The following is a 19,668-nucleotide window of genomic DNA, read 5'->3' as shown; positions in this document are numbered from 1 at the left end:
GGCCTGTACTTGTGGTGCACTGTTGGCGCTGCGGTGAGAATCGAACCAACAACCTCCCGCAGTCGAGGCGACAGCTCTACAACTAGGCCACGGCTGAGGTGGCATAGTTGAACCCTCAGGTTAGTCTCACAGTGAAACAAATGCTGTTTGAATCACAAGTGTTTGTGCAATCGAGTATAATTTCATCGAGGGATGCACAGGCATTGAATCAAAACATTCGTCACACGACATCAAATGGGTGTAAATCAAGAGCATTATGGAAATTGCCTAAATATTGATTCAATGGCGAAAATTATTTCAGGAAAACATGAAGAACAGTATTTTTTTGTGAAATTTATTCAACGCATTGTGGTCACGGTGTCAAAGGCCGTATAATGACTGGTGCGCTGTTCAAAAGGTGTGTATGTGATTGTCAACAATAGAACAGCTGTGCTGAACCCCGAAAGATCATTTGCTGCCTACGTAGCAAGACCTACCCTGCCGATCCAGACCGCTCATGGAGCGAAGTGCCAGGATTCAGCGGGAACTGCGGGATTTCCGCTAAACCAGATTGCCAGTTGAGCTTAAGCAAATTACTATGGCGCTAGCCCTATGGAAAGCCAAGCATTCTTACAAGTTATTCGCTCATGAAAGTTTGCCTTAATCGAGTAAACATTAACGGGGGTCTAATCCAGTCACCGCCCTCCAGTGCATAGAAGGGTTTCCTCAATACCATGAATTCTAGAAACTTGTACGAGGAGATTATTATTGAAGAATGATGATTATCAATTAACTTTTATCAGCGTCAGCGCACTACGTCGTGATCACCACCAACAATGGTAAAGCTTGTGGTTGATTGTCTTTCGGTATTTGCGTGACGGCGAAGGGTACCCCGTCCACCGTTAGGCGGCCTGTAACCAAGATATATTTTATTGTTGGTCCAATGAAGTTTTAAACTGGCTACATAGTTTTCGCCCGTTCAACCGAACACTGAAACATTCTTCCACTATTGCGTTTTATCACTAAAGTTATATATAGCTTCAGTGATTTATTTTTCCAAAATGTGCTTTAGGTGTCCCGAAATATTTGACTATAGTCTACACGTCCTTATTATGTACACTGAACAACTTTCACTGATCAATATGTCTTGACAAATTGCCTCAGTTTCAGGATGTTTAGAATTGTGTAAGCATAATATTAGAGGACAAGTTATCTACTCTGTTTCGAGAAATGCAAAATTCATTACATTGGATATTTTGCGAAATTCCTTGTTTTTCTTTTCCCACAGCGTTATTAAAGCCATTTTCTTTCTAGTGAAATTTTTTAGAGAGACACCTGGAATAATAAGAAATAAGTGCCTTCTAGAGAAATTGTACCAAAAGAAAGTTATTCGTAGTTAAGTTTATTAAGGTTCGTGATGCCACCAGGAGTTTTGATATGAATGCTGAATGCTCCATGAACACTAGAACTGAGTGTTCTAGTGTGTGATATATATGTGAAAACACCACGCAACAACTTCGAGGTCACAGTCAATGAACACGTTTTTATGGCAGCCAGAAAGTCATTAGGGATCTTGTATATAGTTACAAATACCGTGGCCTTTCTTGACCCTGTAGGCTGCTCGTCCACTATTTTTCATCTGAAATAACGAGAAGTTGGAATAAAACGTTAGTGCATTTCTAGAAGAATCACACCAAAAGCTACAGCCAGAAGTGTTCAAATTAATTCAAGAACTGTTTATTGATTATCCATGAATGATTGCTAAACCCTCGTGGGGAATATCGCCGGAGGTTTTTCGGCTCTGATTATGCTACCATAGAGCGACATGTGCAATGTTTTCCTAACCAGGTGACAAGCTATGTCACTTTAAGGATCTGTGTAGACAATGATTTTGTCCTGAATACGGCAGCGCTATTTCATTAGAGAAACTTTCGGAGATCCGGTTACAAAGCCTGTTCTCTGCTTCTAAAAATCTTGGGTCGTTCTTTCGCACTGTATAGCATTACGTGCTACAATTCGAGCTTGTTCCTTGGGTATGTAACCTTCATAAGACGATGCTTGCAATATTTTTATTGCTATTATTACCCGTTATATGGAATGGCCTACAGAAAAAAGAGATTCTAAACAAACATTAGAGACAGAGAAGTTAAACATATGAGAATTTGCGGTTGCTATCCTTCAATTGGGAAGAGGTAATGGGTAGTGGAAAAACTTACAGAGAACTAACCGCGGTTGCTATTCAAGAGTGCACTTTTAGCAGGCTTTTGGAAGGTGGTTGTTTGTGGCCCTATGGTTGCACTATGTGCAGTCGGTCGCTCTTCCCTTGTTGCCATGCCTTATCTGTACACTGTGGCAAGCCGGCTCTTCCCGAGCCACATCATGAAGGACTAATTGGTAATCCCTTTAAGGATCTTCGAGTATCTCTGGTTTGCAGGCGGGAATTGTAGGCTCTCCATGACGTCATCTGCGTCTTCGATCACAGTCACCACAATTTAATGACCGCGCCTCGAAACACTAACTGCCAGGAGGGATGACCGAGGGAGCACTCTCATTACCGCTATGCCAACGTGTGTTACCGACGTGCTGTACCGCACGCTACTGCATGGTACCACAAGTACCAGCGGTAGCACCTGTGTGGTTTTTTTCACTACTGCGATACACTGAATTATCTTTGGGATCGACTCACAAAAAATTGTAGTCACTTAAATAGCCTCACATAATTTGAATACAAAAGCATTAGGACTTGTCTAAGTTACCTCATTAAATTAAACCTCCGCCTTCATTCAACTTGACTATCAGTAATTCCAACCTTTATCTACTTTATTCCGCATTTTCCCACATTATTCAAGCCTATTTCGGCTTAATCCACGGTAGGCCACGGTGTCCGTCCGACGACATGTCTGTTCATCGTTGGAGTTCGCAGTGGGAGCAACAGCAGGTCCACCACCGAAAACGTGACGTCATCACTTGTCAAGTGGGTTTTGGTATCCTCGTATAAGAACGGACACCGGGTTTCTCGCTTCATGGGGCAATGAATGCTTTTACATTTCTGATTATATGCTATTTAGGAGATGTCGCCGTTAATTGCCACCGGCTACTCCTTTTGCGTAGTAATTAGGAATGAGAAAAAAATCCTAATTAATGTAATGAAATATTTACACAAATTCCATTAACTTATGTGCACTAGAGTAAACACAATGTCCAGTCATTTAGCTAGACCAAAATCAGGGGACATAAAAAATGACGGAATAAACTAACATGAAGCGTACATCAAACCAGGCATTGGATTGGCAAAAGTTCTGTAAAAGAAAAGCGGAATATGCCTATCACAATTAAACACTGTAATCAATACATCCCGAGAATATTTATCTCTTCTGGAAATCTTTGAAGGGCCAGTAACTCTCGTCTTTGCTATGAGTATGTTCGCCAAGGGCCTAAGATTTTCCTGAGACTGAAGGGGCTGAGATCTAATGTCACTAAATAAAGTGCTAAGCGTTGTCTGCGTGTGTCATGCGGTGAACATTCTATCAGAAGATGCTTTACGTCCTCATCCCCGTGGCCACAAGTGCATTCCGCATTATCAGCTCTTGAAGTTTTATGTAGAAGGTCTTTTGTGTACACTGTACCGGGCCGCAGACGGTGAATCAGTGTTTCAAAGGCTCTGCTTCTATTTCATGTGGACCGGATTTTAAACTGAGCTGATGGGCCATCGTGAAATGAATCTGAATATTTCGAGTTCTGATCAAACCATTCCGCTTTGCAACCATAAGCTGAGATCTGTCTTAGTATGTGCTGCTATTGGTCTTGCGTAAGAAGAAACAATATGATGAGTTATTATTACGTGATTTCCCAGCTGCCTTGCCTACTGCAACATTCCCAGTGACATTACAGTGGCCAGGTGTCCATCGGAACATTGCATAGCATAACCAATTTCGAGAGTCATAAGAAGCCATGGTTAGTACAAAAGAGTGCTAAACGCCATAAATAAAAACAGAGGGAACAGCGAAAAGAAGCAAGTGCGCTCTCATTACAGGCGTTTGTAGAGGATGGTGCATTGCGTGAAGCACACTTTTGTACTCGTGCAGAGGCTCTGTGTGAAAAAGAAAAGAAAGAAGAAAAAAACGCAGTCAGTTCGTATTTATACCTCCATTCGGATCAGCATATTGTTTCCGGCTCAGTTACCGGTGGGATTCCGAATGGGATAGAAAAAAGAAATGCGCTCTTGTGATGTTCCTAATATATGTGTTGAACAGTTACATGTCCGACCCCATATCATGGATGTTTTTATTGATGGCGGGAGTGGCAGAACATAAAACGGTGCACTCGTGTTCATGCGAGGTTGCAGATTCAGCTAGGCAGTTTGTATAATTTGTCGCTCTTTTGCGCTTATATGAAAGCAATCAAATAGAACACCTTAGTAAACGCAATCGAATTATTAAATTAATTGACGAAATCGGCGCTGAAGCACAGTCTATTTATTTATTTATTTATTTTCAATACCCTAAAGGCCCCGAGAGGCATTACATAGGGGGGGATACAATTCACACATGATATTGTAATAAAAATGACTGAAGGCAACAAGCACAGATTTCGGTAGAAGAAACACTTTGTAGATGAAAAAAAAGAGGGGAAAAAAAAAGAAAAGTAATTTGGGCGAGAGTACATGGTACAATTCATATTTGCTGTACATGGCACTTTTCAACAAGGCACAAGTGGCAGGTGGGTGCGGGTAAATGGAAATTTAGAAATTATACATATATGTAACACAGGCCAGTCAAGAAGTGGCAGCTGAACATTTTATACATATAAAAATGTGCGCAGGGCTGATTGGAAGGCAGACGGGTCAGTGATTGTTACAATATCTTCAGGTAGGGCGTTCCATTCGTTCACTGATAACACGAAAAGGGAATTTTGGAATATTTTGGTCCTAGCAAATATGGGAGCCACTTTGCATACATGGTCATTGCGGGTGGACAGATAATGGGCGGGTAAGATGGGAGCAGATGAAAAAGATGTACCACTATAGTAAAGGGAGTGAAAAAAAGACAGACGGAAATATTTCCGTCGTGTGTCAAGATCCGGAAGATTAAGGGTCTGCTTTAATGCTGACACACTTTGATATGGAGAGTAGGAGCGCAGAATAAAGCGGGCGGCCTTATTTTGAATTGATTCGATGCAATCAGAAAGGTTAGCTGTGTGACGGTTCCAAATAATTGAGGAGTAATCGAGGGTTGTTCTGACAAGGGAGATGTATGCACGAAGTCTTGTGTCACTGTTTGCAAGGTACATCGCCATATATTCTTCCCATGCATGACAAATACTTCTTCCGGAAACATGAGGTTATCTTTTGTCGAGTCAGCCGAGCCTACGTTTTGCATGCAACTCGATAGCTTTTGTATAGTTAATTTGTTACCTTCAATGTTTCGACCACATACGTTTTCATTGATTTCTTCTTTGGGAACAGTGGGAAGCTCCCGTTAATGAAATCGAAGTGCCTTTCCCTAAAGCTTTCAATTTATCCTCGCATGTTGTGACCATTGCTGGACCAGATAAGAGAGCTGTTGGGCAGCGAAGCAACACTCGAACACAAGTATTGGTTCTGATGAAATGAAATGGCACTTTTCTCAGAAATGAACCAAATTAAATGTGTGTAATTACGTTTGTAATCAACGTTTGTAAGATGGGAAAAAGCCGTGCCACAATGACAGCAGCCAGTAGTGCTATTAACATCCTATAATTTTAAGTTCAGTTTGATTTCCGTAAATCTGAAGCATACATTTTAAAAAACACATAAAAACAGAAGATTGACTCATATCCAAACGACTGAATGTGCGACTTGTCGCTAATATATACATGAAAGAATATGAGTCTACAATAATCAATGTCAGGTTATTCAGAACAACTAACACCGTACAATGTAGAACTACCTTCAGTTAAGACAGCACAACATTGAAAATAAACAGAATTATGAGAAATACAACATCTATCCCATAAATATAAATATAAAATGAAAACAACACAGCAAAAAGTAGAATTAAGAAAAATTGAACATCTATTGAACAAATGTAAACACACATTCCCTTTAGGTTAATCAACGGGACGCTTTTATATACCATTAGGCAATACATTGCATAATAAAACAGGTGGAAAATTAGGAGCGAGCTTGCCGTCATTGCTTGTAAATTGAGGTAACAAGCATTAAACACATGAAGTCAAATAATTTATAGCTGAAGTGGCGTTTATAGAACATCTGCAGTGCTCATTCTGAGAATTTCTTTGCTTCGGCTTCAAGCGACATACACCGTCTCCGGTATCGGCCCACTTTGCCGATACCACATATCACCGCCGCCAACGAAGTAATAACGATGCAATAACGAAAAAGGAATGACATTGATAGGACTACAAAGATGGTATGAGGACGATGGTATGAGGACATAAAGAATACATAGTTGCGCCAAAAAACGAAAAATAAAGACTTGGGAAGGAAGAGTACGAAAAGACAGATTGAGCGCTGCTACACTAGCTGCTACACAAATTTGCTCACTGGGTTGGCGTAAAAGGCGTGACGACGACGGCATCAGGAATGTCAGAAGATAAAGCTAGTGGGAAGAAGATGGAATGACCACCACGCAATCACGACGATGGCATGACAAGGAATACTTGACGAATGTATGATGACGACGGCATGATGAGAGTTCAATGACAAAGCTGGAATGACGACGATGTGACGACGATGGCTGTATCAAGACCTCATGCTCGTACGTAGTGGGTGGGGGCCCAAGCTATCTGATAACTTTCACTGGTCACTGGTTTGGCGTAGAGGGCTGGACAATGATGGCATGGTAAAAATTAACTGACGATAATGGAACGACCACCACGGCATCAATACCACCTGTTATACCTAGTGCCCAAGCTGGTAGAGATCTTAGGCACTGCGTTGGCGTAAGAGGATAGATAGATAGATAGATAGATAGATAGATAGATAGATAGATAGATAGATAGATAGATAGATAGATAGGTAGATAGATAGATAGATAGATAGATAGATAGATAGATAGATAGATAGATAGATAGATAGATAGATAGATAGATAGATAGATAGATAGATAGATAGATAGGCTCAAAACGCTTAAAGTAGGCGAGAAATGCCACAACTAATAAAACTTTTGAGCCTTGAGCTCATCTTCACATTCTAGTATCATATGTGGGCTTGTCTGAACTGTGGGCTTCTCTGAAGTACTGTTGAGAAGTACCAACCAAAGTACACACATACGGGACCTTCTTTTAAAGAATTCTTGTGATCTTAACTCATCTTTATTTGCCATCAGGGTGACGTGAAATAAAAAAAAAGCGGCGTAATTGCTCAATTGGCAAATCTGTCGAGTGAAGTACAAAAGGAAGCATTGAAGAATATAGTCGCCCATGATGTATTCAGTCAGAGCAGGCATTCCTATTGAAACATTCAAATACGTAGTCTGCTTTGTGGAGCAGCTGAAGCAATTTTTCTAGAAACTACCTGGAGGAATTTTGCAGCGTGGCTGAATACCTTTCGCATAATTATTTATTCAAGATATGTTGAAATTCCTATGCCATTCAGATGATTTCAAACATTGACCAGATAGAAGTAATCGGATTTTGAGAACCTTTTTCCCCATGAGGGTATAAATATATGAACTGAACTTGCCTCTTAGCAAAGAAACTACTTTTTCTAATTTCGGGCAGTACTTAAGACAATATCGACCAAGACAGTGGCACTATCAATGATATTTTCCGAATATAAGCTTGTAGCTGTCTTTCCTTTACCATGGTTGTTTTCCTATCTTAAATTAGAATATGCTGAATACAAGAATAAAAGATGGGCTGGTACTCACAACTACATCTCGCCAGGCACTTTTGTCTAGACGTGAAACCATTGTCATTTGCTGCGCAGCGACCGCTTGGGAACCTGTGACAGCTGTTGCTCCCTAAATCAAAGTACCATGTTCGTGATCTGCCCATGCATGGCTCAGACCTTGGCTTTAGGCTGCACAAAACCTTAGGCTTTATTCCTGCTACAAAAAAAAAGAAAACCTAAATTTGTTTCACAATATTGAAAAACTTTGTTTTACACAATATGTAAATCAAAATTGAAAAATAAAAGACAAATAGGCGGCTGAAACCATATTTTCTCTGTACCTAATTTTGTTAACTGAGATGATTCTTGCACTTCTGCGCTAAACCACATCGATGTGTTTCCTTTTCCTGAGTTTATTATTACCTGTTTATGCATTTTGCTGTATTACGCCTGCTGCACTCAGATACTTAAATTGCATGTATTGTGTTAGAACAGAACAAAATTATTGGTGGTAGTCACTGTATTAGTATTATAGCAAAATAACCCTCATAAACAACAGTTAGATATCATATTGAGTTTGAACACGTTTTTGAACGGAATAATCCCTTCAACACGTCTAACAGAAAACTATTCTTCAATTATTCATTACCAACATAAACTTGGAGGCCATGACTTTAGGTGACGTTAGGTCTGACGTGAGTGCTCAATAATTTAATTTCTATGGTATAAGAAGCACTGCCAACATGAAAAGCAATAAACCGGGTGCTTGCGGAAATTACACAGAGAGAAATATGCTGCTAAATTCTTATAAATTCTTATAAATTCTTATAAGTGATGACGTGGACGCAGCCTATGGATAATTTTAGGGTCTTCCAGCCAGTTTATCATTTGAACGAATCATAGAAATGGGGAAAATTTGTAAGTCCTGGAATACAGTCGAAATATTTCCAAGGATACGCAAGAAAGCGCATTGTACGAGAAATTTATGTGATGCAAGGACCAGTAGCATTTGACACGTACAACGACCTCGCAGTCGTCCAGATATAGATTGGGAAAATGCAGGGCGTGCGCACTCTGCTAATACATTGGCTTGTTCTCCCGGCTCAACAAAAACAACGTGGCAAAGATTAACCTCTTTGCTAACCTGTAATGTACTGATGACAAATATAGGCACCTGAAAAGCAGATTACATTGAACTGACGTTAAAGGCACTAACAGTTGCTTTCAAAAAGCACTATGTTAATATGGCTTGTAGAATTCCAGTTTTTAATAGCTTTGGATCGAAGTAAGTAGATTCTATTTCTTTGATTTTGTATCCCGCATACAAAAGTTATTTAATTAGAGTTACGTTAACTATCAAGCACAACAGCGGCAGAGGTACCTATAGCCGTGTACATGGTGCACCTGATCTCAAAGGACATTGAAATGCGTGTATATCCAGATGCCGTTTTCAGTAAAGCTAGTACTCAAATGTGCAGCAGACAGCGAACAGATCGTTTTTTAAAGTACATAAATAGCATACGAAGAACTCTCGGCCCTTCTGTATTTCATTTACAAATATGTTCCACTAAGTATAACATATGGCACAATTGAAACCACTATGAAGAATTGAACTAATAAGTACAGTACTTAAACGTGTGTGACTTGAAGATTGCATTGGCGTAACAGAAAACTGGAGAACAAACACCGAGATTAGGCTTGGCTGGTACGTATACAAACGTTTTCATTTTCTGTTTAAAGGCTTAGCATATCCGTGTTTTACTACTATAATTTAGTCGAAAATGAGATATTCACAGAATCTTCGACAGTTATGTCTCTGAATTGCTCGACGGATGCATATGTGGGAAAGCAGCACAGATACAATTTTTTTCGAACTTGAAGAACGCCTCCTGACAAAATTTTTTCTAGGTCATTTTATAAGGCACTCACGCAAGCACGTGATAAGACACATCTCTTCCGTGGCGAACTCTTTGGTGCCGAGGCTACAGATGGTGTAGTTGAGTCTTTTGCAGATCCTTTTATCACGATCGTGGTGCCATGTCTGAAGCACCGGCTCGCAGGTGCCGATGAGGGGTAGTCGTAGGCAGTGTGTCTCTTTTTGGGCGCGTCCAGCTGAAAGATATAGTTAAATATCACTGCCTCAGTAGCTTAACGCTACACTCGCGAGAGTAGATGATAGCTGTAGAATTAGGGTTAGTTAAATGTGAAGTTGCAGATCAGGAATATCTAAAAACTATAGCGATCAACAAAAAGTCGAGCATTTTAATACCACCCCGTTGTTGTCTGAAATCAGGCATAACGACTGACAAGATACCAAAAAAGAGAAGCAACATACAGTACTTTTGTTACCCCTTCTTCCTCCCATCTGTGCCTAATTCTTTCGTAAATTTTTTTTAATGTTACGCCTTAACCAGGTATGCAGAGGACGCACTTAAAGGCTACGCCCTTTCTTTTTTCCTGAAGGCAATAATGCTTACTCACTGCTGCAGACTTCGTAGCAGCTTTCTTTGGTACTGTATAAATTTGCACCTGCGCTGCAAAGAGTAGGATTGACCTTCTTACAGACCCCGTTTTTTGGATCGTAATAATAATAGTTCAGTAGTGGTCGACAGGGGCCAGTAGGAGCTGGTATAAGGCAATGAACTGGCACTGTACCATACCATTGTGGCAGGTTTGTAGTGAAATCTGAAAAAAAAGAACAACGCCTGCTGTGTAGGTGAGCAATAGAAACGCTGGGAAAATTTTCAACATTACATGCACCCATTGTAAATGAAAGGTGCGCGTCTATTATTTCACCTTTCTAAGAGCTGTTTTCATCAATAAAGGGACGCCTGTGTGAAGAAGCCTCTGAATCTAAATATTACTTTAGTTTGGGAGGATGAGCGAATTTACTTTGTCGAGAGGCAGCTACAGCTGTCCGCTCATTAGGACCGGCGTCATTTTCTACCTGGCTCTTTTGACAAAATATCAATAATATTAGTCATCAAAATAATATTATAAATATGAAATAGGACTTATGGTCGAAGTGTCCTGTAAAATACATGAGAATGACACTGGGGTTCAACATTTTAGAAAGATTCAGATCAAGTATCATTACTTGGTACTTGTTGGTTAAACATTTCTGTGGATCATTGCTTTACAAGGCAAGTGCTTTCTAACTGATTCTCGTAATACAGATAAACTATCAAATACTGAATTCTTGGAGGATTCTTTATTATTGAACTTTCCATTGCACAAGCCTTAGACAAAGGTACTGTGCATTAAAAAGCAAATCTAAATATATGAATATGTGACGATACATAGCTTCATCCGCCAGACGACTCTACACCTATTGCATCCCTAATTAATACACCAGGCTCGTTTGTACCAGGGAAATTGTACATATTTCTCAGTCTACTTTTAGTTTGGTGTGGGTGGATAAGCTTATCATCCATTCGTCTTTTTCAGGAGGTAAAAGTAGGAAACAAAGTATACATACTGTTTGAATCCTTTCTTTTGAACCAGATGGGCGCTGGAATAATAATGGTGTGTAAGGTAAAATATAATAGGTACATAACCAGCTTCCAATCGCCATATGTTCTAAGCTATTGAGAATTTTGTTAACTCAGCTTCATGTATAGCAACCTGTTTCAGCTCCTGGATGATAATTTTTATAGGTTACTACTCCCGCCACATTTAGGGAAGGAGAGCTCAATATGTAGTTTAGCAACCCTAAAGTCTTGATATGTTTTATTCTAGTGGTGGTAATTAAAAATTCATAGGTAATGCTAACGTTCACATAGTTCTTGAGTATAGTAATAAGTCGTCCATATGCGAAATTGTCGCATAAATGTGACGTAGCAGCGGGGACTATACGTACTTCAGGTCAAGATAATGGGCAGAATTACACCTATTGTAGGTTCAAGGCTGTCCCTTGATAGGTACATGCTCTTGTTAGGGTTAGTAAAATTTTCTGGTTTTTAACTAGTACCACGCCAGTATCCTTTAGAAACCTACTCAGCTAGAGCTTCAGGTAGCAAACAGATTTCGCAGTCAATAACAGCATCTCCATCATTATCTACCATTTTCAATACATCACAAATGTCCTTTGAAGACCGGTTCTTAGGGTTGTTGCATTAATTTGGAGAGGTGTTTTAGCGAAAGCCAACCACTACTATCACTACGCGACGAAAAGAAAGCTAACTTCTAGTGTCTGGTAAAATGCCTACAGTTTATTTTCTCGTGCTTTTATTCATATACCTGTGTAAGCCGAGAACAGGCATGTATGAAAACACGAACTTGACCGAAAAATTTATTTTCTGCTTCAAATTTTCATTTGCAGTGCCACTGGGGCGGTAGAGCCATGTTCAGCGTGCCTACAATCCCTCCAGAAACCGGCCCAGAATAACTGACGGTAAAGCCAGCATCGTTGACGAGATGTATCGACGCTCCGCAATGACACGAACGAAGCGCCTCATGTGTGACCTACGCACTGCAACCGGACTCCCCTCTCGTGCTCTCGTCCGGACATTCAGCGCCATCTATTGGAGCCGCCGCAATGTGCACGCGTGACTTCTATCTGAATGTATACTCACACAAGATTGTATAACTACATATGACGTGCATTAAATTTTCCTCGTCACCGGTAAAAATTTATTTGCTCTTTTTCTTTACCAGATTTTCAATCTCGGCACGTTGATAACACATAGGAATGGTAAAAAGATGTGCATGTGCAAAACACGAGCATTTCAACGTTTCTTAGTTTTGCTTTCGAAATAACATTGCTATCCGCCTTCTTTATCAACTGCTGAAAGACGAAAGTAATTATTGTGTGTATTGGCGTGAAGAATTTATAGATGCGTGTCTACCTCTCTCTCTCTCGATATGTATATATATATATATATATATATATATATATATATAGATATAGATAGATAGATAGATAGATAGATAGATAGATAGATAGATAGATAGATAGATAGATAGATAGATAGATAGATAGATAGATAGATATACGCAGGAAAGAGAGGAAGAACTTTTAGGAAGACTTAATTACTGAACGTCTTCGGCTGGTGGACCAGGCTTCGTCAGAGTACAGAGTGTATATATATATATATATATATATATATATATATATATATAGTTTTAGAAACGAAGGTGCACACTTACGAAAATTGGACCCTTAATGTTTTTAACGTTTCGGCCGTGCCACGGCCGAAACGTTAAAAACATTAAAGATGGAATTCTCGTAAGTATGCACCTTCGTTTCTAAAACTACCTATGCACCGGACCTACAGAACTTCTCATTGAATTTTATATATATATATATATATATATATATATATATATACATACATACATACATATATATGTATGAATGAGAAGAAAGGACGACCACCTAACAGCTTGTGAAGCGCGGTTCAGGGGCAAGCTCCACAATTGCGAACGCGAACAACACGCTGTCCGCGCTGTGCAGCTGCTTCCATTCGAGTGAGCATGGAAATGCTGAACGCAAATGCAATGACGCACTGGACCGCGAAAACGCACACTGCGGTGGCGGTCAGCAAAACTTCAGGTACGAGTACTTGGAGTCCCAGTTCGAGCTGATGACGGCTACCGAACACCTGTACTACGAAACGGAATTCTGAGGTATCCACATTAAACAAAGTGCTGTTTTGTAATTGTTAAGTATATAGGGCATCGTGAACCTTGTTACCGCCGCAGACGGTTTTGTGGAATTTGATAAAGGTAACATCGCTCTTCTACATTTCTATCACGGCTACTAATAAACAGAGTTACAAAATTATTGCGGCGGAACGCTCCCTAGAGGGCACGTAACAACTTCCAGCGTATACCTGAAATTTTTTATGTGGCCTGCTGAAGGGCCCTTTATCGGACAAAATTCCTAAAATGAAATGAACAATTCGCACTCTTTGACTATTTCGTTAGGTCTATGTTGAAGAATTGTAGCTGTAGTAGTGACTGCGCAGAGAAAAGAAGTGACCTACCGTACACGGAGGCAACAAGTGCGACAAAAGCGATTGTTCGGCACAGAAACATATTTCACGAGAAACCACCTTACGTTGGTCGCACATGTTCGGTTTCCATGATATCGAACGATACATCCTTCTACTCGCTGCATAGGAGGCTATTGTTCTATAAACGTACATTACATTGATGGCCTTGCAGTTTTTATTACCTATGTCATGCATGGTGAAAAATGAAGCAATCCCGACAGGAATCCATCTTCAAAGTACTTAGCAGTAGTTGTCTCGGTTGTGACTGACATCTCTAAGCTACTTGTAATAATGTGCATGTGCCAAACTTGAAGGAAAACTTGGATCTGTTCCCATGGTTCAGAAGTTGGAAGATTTTTCTGGGTTCTTTTACGGGCATGCAGGTACCTTTCGTAATTCTGAAACAAATTTGGCCCTCAATTTTACACACACAAACGGGTGCTGCTCCATATCCTAGGAGCGGAAGCCTAAATTATAGGCAACCTGTATCAAATTACAAATTCGATAAATTTTAAATATCTGTGAATCCTGGACACAGATTGTGGTTAGCTGACTTGCTTGAGATGCTTAAAAAATGGCGCAGCTACTTCGTAGTACTAGGCTTTGATAATCTACCGTGCTCTTGCAGGAATATATTTACCTATATATCTTTTAAAATACTATTATATATCCCTATGTTGGGCAAGCCTATATATTCGCTTTGTTCATGTGTAATTGTTTCTTTATTACTGCATAACTCTGGATTTTTGTTAGGAAATAACAATAACGATCATGAGTGTATAAACTAGCTAGTTCATATTTGCGAAAAGTTTTCGAAGTATGCCCAAAAAAAATCCTAGCTTACTCAAAGAGCATTAATATTTACAGTGCCATCCCATACAACTTTATGCTACCTAGAGTAGTCGGCGGTCCTGATATTTTTCTGGTTTTCACCTAAATGTTTCCAACTATAGCGCTCTTGCTGAAGCCCTGCTTGCTCCTTATGTTCTTGAATGTTCCATCTACATGTGAGCTACATGTTCTGCGGAGGTCTTTTAAACTGTAGCCTTGGTATAAATGGGCAGCGTATGTTTAGGAAACTAAGCAAACAGTTTAAAGGTTATATGAGTTGCAATGCCCATATAATTTAGATGTTTAAATTGGACATTCTTATGAAGGGTGTCGCACGACATTTCGTGTTGAGCACTTTGCTGAAGTACATGCCTACCGTCCGGCAACCTATCGCTACATCCATGTTGGGGAAAATGTGATGCATTATGAAGACCACCTACCTAAGGGAAGGCACTATACTTGGGAAACGGTGATACCTACGAATCGAAATGAACAAAAAAGGAAGCGCAACTACAATACCTTTATTAGGTACATACTAGATCACCATAACAGGTAGATAACGACCTAGATAACATTTATATAACAATTAGGTATATTCACACTGCCACACGTCTATTCCGCGAAGTAGGCGGTTATAACTGCAGAATGTACCAATAACAGAGCACAGGTTGGAATTATTTGTCTAGTTTGTGACAACAGGTTCCACAAATGCTACTAGATACCAAGTTTGTTATGCTTGATCGAGTACATCATTGTCCGTGAAATAATTTATACGTGGATAATTCATTTCAGGTAGGTAATGGCTTTCATATTCTTGAGCGAGAGTCATTGATGACGTGTTTGCAGATATATCAGCGAAGCGTTCACGAAGTGCAGCAAAGAAGCCTATTCTAGTTTTGTGTGCTCTGCTTGAGTTTCATCCAAGGTCTCTTCTGGCTTGAAGCCTGGAAGAGATAAGCAAAACGTTAGTAATGAGAACAGACATTCGTTCTATGTTAACGTACACCATTGACGTAGTCGCATATACACGAATTACCTAGAATAGTATTGAGGTGCGTCACGGGTGAAACATTTTTTGTGTCTCGTTAAGCATATTGTATTCACCATGAACTTGCATATTTGGATGCACGTTATTTTGGCAAAGCAGTGAATGAATTAATGCAGCCCCCCATGGGTCAGTGAAATAAGAAACAAACAAAACCACTTTTAGTCTTCTACATGTAAGATTGTTGATCATTTATATATATAATTTACATATAATAAATAAATAAATATAACTCGGACATACTCTCTTGGGGTGTGTTACTCACCACCAGATCTGCTCTTCCAATCAAACCTTCTCATACGAACATTCGTTACATTTACGTCTTATTAAACTTGCCCTGCCACGCCTTCATTTGTTGCTACGAACCTTTCAGTATTTTGCGACTTTAGCTGTAGAATTGTGTGCATCACATTGACACTGCAACAACACGGAGCCTCCAGAAATGCTGTGTGCACATCCGAAGAGCTCAGGCACAAGATCACCTTGAATGTAGCCTTCCTCGTGGAGTTGCTTTCGGAACATTGGTATATAACATTTTCTGCTCCAAAAGTTGCCGATTGGCCGTCTGTCGAGCACAGAACACAACATTTCCATCTCCTCGCAAAAAGTAGGCAATGGGAACGTTCTTGAATCCTTCGCCACTGCCACATGCATCGCAGGTTCAGGTGTCGGGCTGTTTCAGTGAGGAAGACATGCTTGTCAGCGAATATGACGCCGAGCCTTGTTGGTTCAACACTGTCTATTCGTGCCGTTGTATTCCGGGTAGTAGACGAAGTTACAGATCAAGGTACACAGAAGGTAGATGACGCATTCCATATAACTTGCGAAAAACGGCTAATTGCGCTTACTCTAAGAACATACTGTGACGGTGCTAATATTTAACTTACATTTACGAAGAGCAACCCATAAACTACGTCCTTAACGTGCACATATTGACAGCGGATACATTCGCAATATATATGGCACTGATCCCACAAGCTAGGTAATAAACTGTCTAATCAGGTCGCATTCTCTGGGAAAGTAAGGCAGTCTCAACAGAAACTTTTATCAAACGAGTCAGTCGCATCGAATGAGTCTTTTGCATTGCTCTAAGGGATAGAGCTGCCCCACGGACTTTATATAAAACGGGCTGCTGGCTTTTGAACATATCCCGAAAAATATAAATAGTTCTATTGACTACGTCTCTTGCTACCTCAGATTATCGGAAAATGTGTGTCTCTTGAAAGCACGTTTCATGCAAAAAAAGTTCTTTCCAGGAGGCTCTTTCTCTCTTTGTACCTAAGTAGTATAGTGCTCGTTCAAGTAAAAATGCATGCTGGTGGAATTTGAAGTGTCAAACCACATATAAGAGTGAGCGGCTGAACTACTGGTACGGAACTGTGGCACCAGATATATTCTCTATGCATCAGTAATTCTACCAAACTTCCCTGGCGATCGCAGGAAGTGTATTGACCTCACGGCATATCGGAGTCGAAGACCACTGTTGCCATGTTTGTTACTATTTTGCTTAATATATCGCATTTTAGCAAGCTTAACAAAATAAATTCAATTTTATTTAACTATGACTTATATTTTATATTAAAGGACACAGTGACCAATACACACCACCTTAATAAACTTTAAAACAACTGCAAATTAATATTTCTTAGCGGATAATGACAGTTCAGAGGTCAAAGAGAATATAACGGGGTTTAGTCCGCAAGAGCCATGGATATTCGAACACCAGGGTGCCATCTCTAAAGATGTTATTCGGGTACAGTGTAACAGGAGTATTTCACGTGCCTAAAGTCTCACCAAATGAGTAATGCGATAGCTAATAATATATCAATGGCAATTTAGTGGTAAATGTGACAGAAATTGCGCAAGCATTACGCCACACTTCTTTGAGGTCCCCCATCCATGACTGAAACCATGTGCAGCACACTGTTCATGAACTCGTTCACCACAGTTCTTGCCTCTTGGAATACGGAAGTTCAACTCGTGGCGGTATGCTACGAACCACTGTCGATGGCCCAAAATACTGCATCTAAACCTGTACCACGTGACCGGCTTCCCACACATGACATGCACTTTTTTTTTCCACAGCGACGCTTACAGTGCTATAAGGCACCAAAATAGACAGTAGGGACACTATCACGCCTTGGGAGCACTTTTGCTGTCATTGCATTTTTGGCGCGTCCTGTGCCCGCGCATGGAGCGATAAAAGACCAGTGGAGACGCATATTGCATTCGCATGAAAACATGACAACGCTTTGTGGACGAACCATCGCGGGGCGCTGTCGGATGCCCTGGTGCCAGGGTGGCTCTGTGGCTTCCGTTCAAGCGGTTTTCCATTCTAGCCTTTTCTGTTATAAGCGAAGCTGTTAATTGCAGCTCCGCGATGCTTTTCATGGGAAGGGGAAGGCCGGTGTGTGACGGTGTGGCGAATGTGAAACGTAAATGAAACAGTGCGTTTGTGGGAGCACCATATTTGCTTTTTTAGCGTTGCAATAAGTGATTGCAAAAAACAAAAAATAGGTATTTTTGTACCAGCGCATATTTCCCTCCAATGGACAACAAGGTAGTTGCGCGTATTCGTTTAACCCTTAATCTGTAATTTTATTCATCTCCGGACATGTTATACGCGTTCTACCTTGTTTGCCTGCTAGAGTTTATACCAAAAGTTGTTCTGAAAGCAGAAGCCAGGGTGCTGTATCGCTTTCTGTGAGGAAACAGTACTGACTCCCGTATTCTAGAAAGTTCCCGCATTGAACGCTCCACTCGAACTCAGGATGGCCAGATGGACGCATGGATGTTTGCTATGAGCGTGCCCTTTGAAACAGATCTGTCGGTTGCACCACCAAAATCTTGTTCTAATTTTTCTTAACGTCCTACCTATCTTTATTTTTATTATATATACACAAATAATTCCCAGCTTCAAACTTTCTGGATCACTATTGGGAACTTTTTCTGCGCTTCCGTGGTTTGTGGCCTGCCTACTTTTCTTCCAGGAAACCTCGGTCGACTGTCACTAATGTCATGTGTGAACGTGTGTCCTCTGGCCTTCTTCAACCCAAGGGCTCCAAGGAGCCTAGAGGAGCCTAAATGGACATTTTGGTAGATATCTTCACAATCTAATAAGACATTTTCTATCGACTCCATAACTTTCCCGCAGGAAGCACATACTTTTTCCTGCATGGACCTCGCTTTATAACTGCTGCGTTCTAAGGCATTTTGATGTCACTTTGAAAAGTAAAGCGCTTATTTTTTTTGTGTAATCACAATTGTTTCCTTCCCCATTTTGTTTTTACCTCTTAGGTAGTTACCCATAGGAGGTTTTGTTATTCGATTTCCGCCACCCAGCAGATTGTCTCAGCCTCTCTGATATTTAATCTGATGTCTTTTCTTGCCATGTTGCTTATTGCACTGGTCGATTACATGCTGGTAAGCTTCCTAGTTCTTTTCCTACTCCGTGAGTAAGTTTTTCTTTCAAGCACAAATAAGTGAACTCTGTCGCAACGCATTCATTTTATTTCGTATTGCCCATTCGTTATTCGAAATTAATATTAATCTGAGCTTCCCGAACTTCAAACGCTGTCCAGCCCATATCAACCCGCACAGCTTCATTTGTAGTCCTTCCGTGAGCGCCCAATGCGAGGCGTCCCACTGACCTCTGGTTCCCATGAAGTCCTGATTGTATACTTGACTTCAAGCAAACAACCGCATTTCCAAATGTAGGCCCTGGAAGAATTAAACCTTTCCATATAACCTGGAGCACCTCGTGCCCATACGATTTGTATTCGCCTTTGCTCTAATTGTTATTTCCGCTGTTTTTCATCTTTATATTACCCTCGCTTACTCATACAACCAGGCTTTTGCACTCTTTAACTCGAAGTATTTTCTGGCCCTGTCTTGGCGCTGTCTTTTTGCTGTTTTCATTGACTACCTCAGGAGAAGAGCAGCGCTGCGTACAACGTAACTTTAAACGTTGAATTTCAATCCTA

The 19,668-nt window shown here is 40.4% G+C and overlaps 2 protein-coding genes across 9 annotated transcripts in view; both read right to left on the bottom strand.

Moving 5' to 3' along the window:
* Positions 1 to 1,375: 1,375 nt before the first annotated feature.
* On the bottom strand, positions 1,376 to 14,161 carry LOC142587949 (kunitz-type serine protease inhibitor A-like). 7 transcript variants are annotated; one of them, XR_012829651.1, is made up of 7 exons: positions 13,801 to 14,161; positions 11,292 to 11,324; positions 10,474 to 10,498; positions 10,295 to 10,347; positions 9,743 to 9,925; positions 7,851 to 8,027; positions 1,376 to 1,618 (listed from the first exon to the last, which is right to left on the bottom strand). XR_012829651.1 is itself a non-coding variant. In XM_075699341.1 (7 exons), the coding sequence occupies exons 1-7, from the start codon at positions 14,002 to 14,004 to the stop codon at positions 1,608 to 1,610; spliced, it is 690 nt and encodes a 229-aa protein (XP_075555456.1). In that variant the 5' UTR covers positions 14,005 to 14,154; the 3' UTR covers positions 1,376 to 1,607. The 7 variants fall into 7 exon arrangements, 6 of the variants coding, with proteins under 6 accessions (XP_075555456.1, XP_075555455.1, XP_075555461.1 ...); XM_075699341.1 differs by having other exon boundaries at positions 10,291 to 10,347; positions 13,801 to 14,154; XM_075699340.1 differs by having other exon boundaries at positions 7,851 to 8,030; positions 10,291 to 10,347; positions 13,801 to 14,141.
* A 989-nt stretch (positions 14,162 to 15,150) lies between these two features.
* LOC142587947 (amblin-like) overlaps positions 15,151 to 19,668 on the bottom strand; it is a 30,706-nt gene continuing 26,188 nt past the window's right edge. For both annotated transcript variants that reach the window (XM_075699337.1, XM_075699336.1), the window contains exon 6: positions 15,151 to 15,584. In XM_075699337.1, the coding sequence (XP_075555452.1) occupies positions 15,526 to 15,584 (59 nt within the window). In that variant the 3' untranslated portion in view covers positions 15,151 to 15,525. The remainder of the gene's footprint in view (positions 15,585 to 19,668) is intronic.

This window comes from Dermacentor variabilis, chromosome 7 (genome assembly GCF_050947875.1).
Source record: "Dermacentor variabilis isolate Ectoservices chromosome 7, ASM5094787v1, whole genome shotgun sequence".
Lineage (NCBI taxonomy): Eukaryota > Metazoa > Arthropoda > Arachnida > Ixodida > Ixodidae > Dermacentor > Dermacentor variabilis.
The sequence above is the reverse complement of the archived record's forward strand: the minus strand, read 5'-3'. Positions and strand labels throughout refer to the sequence as shown.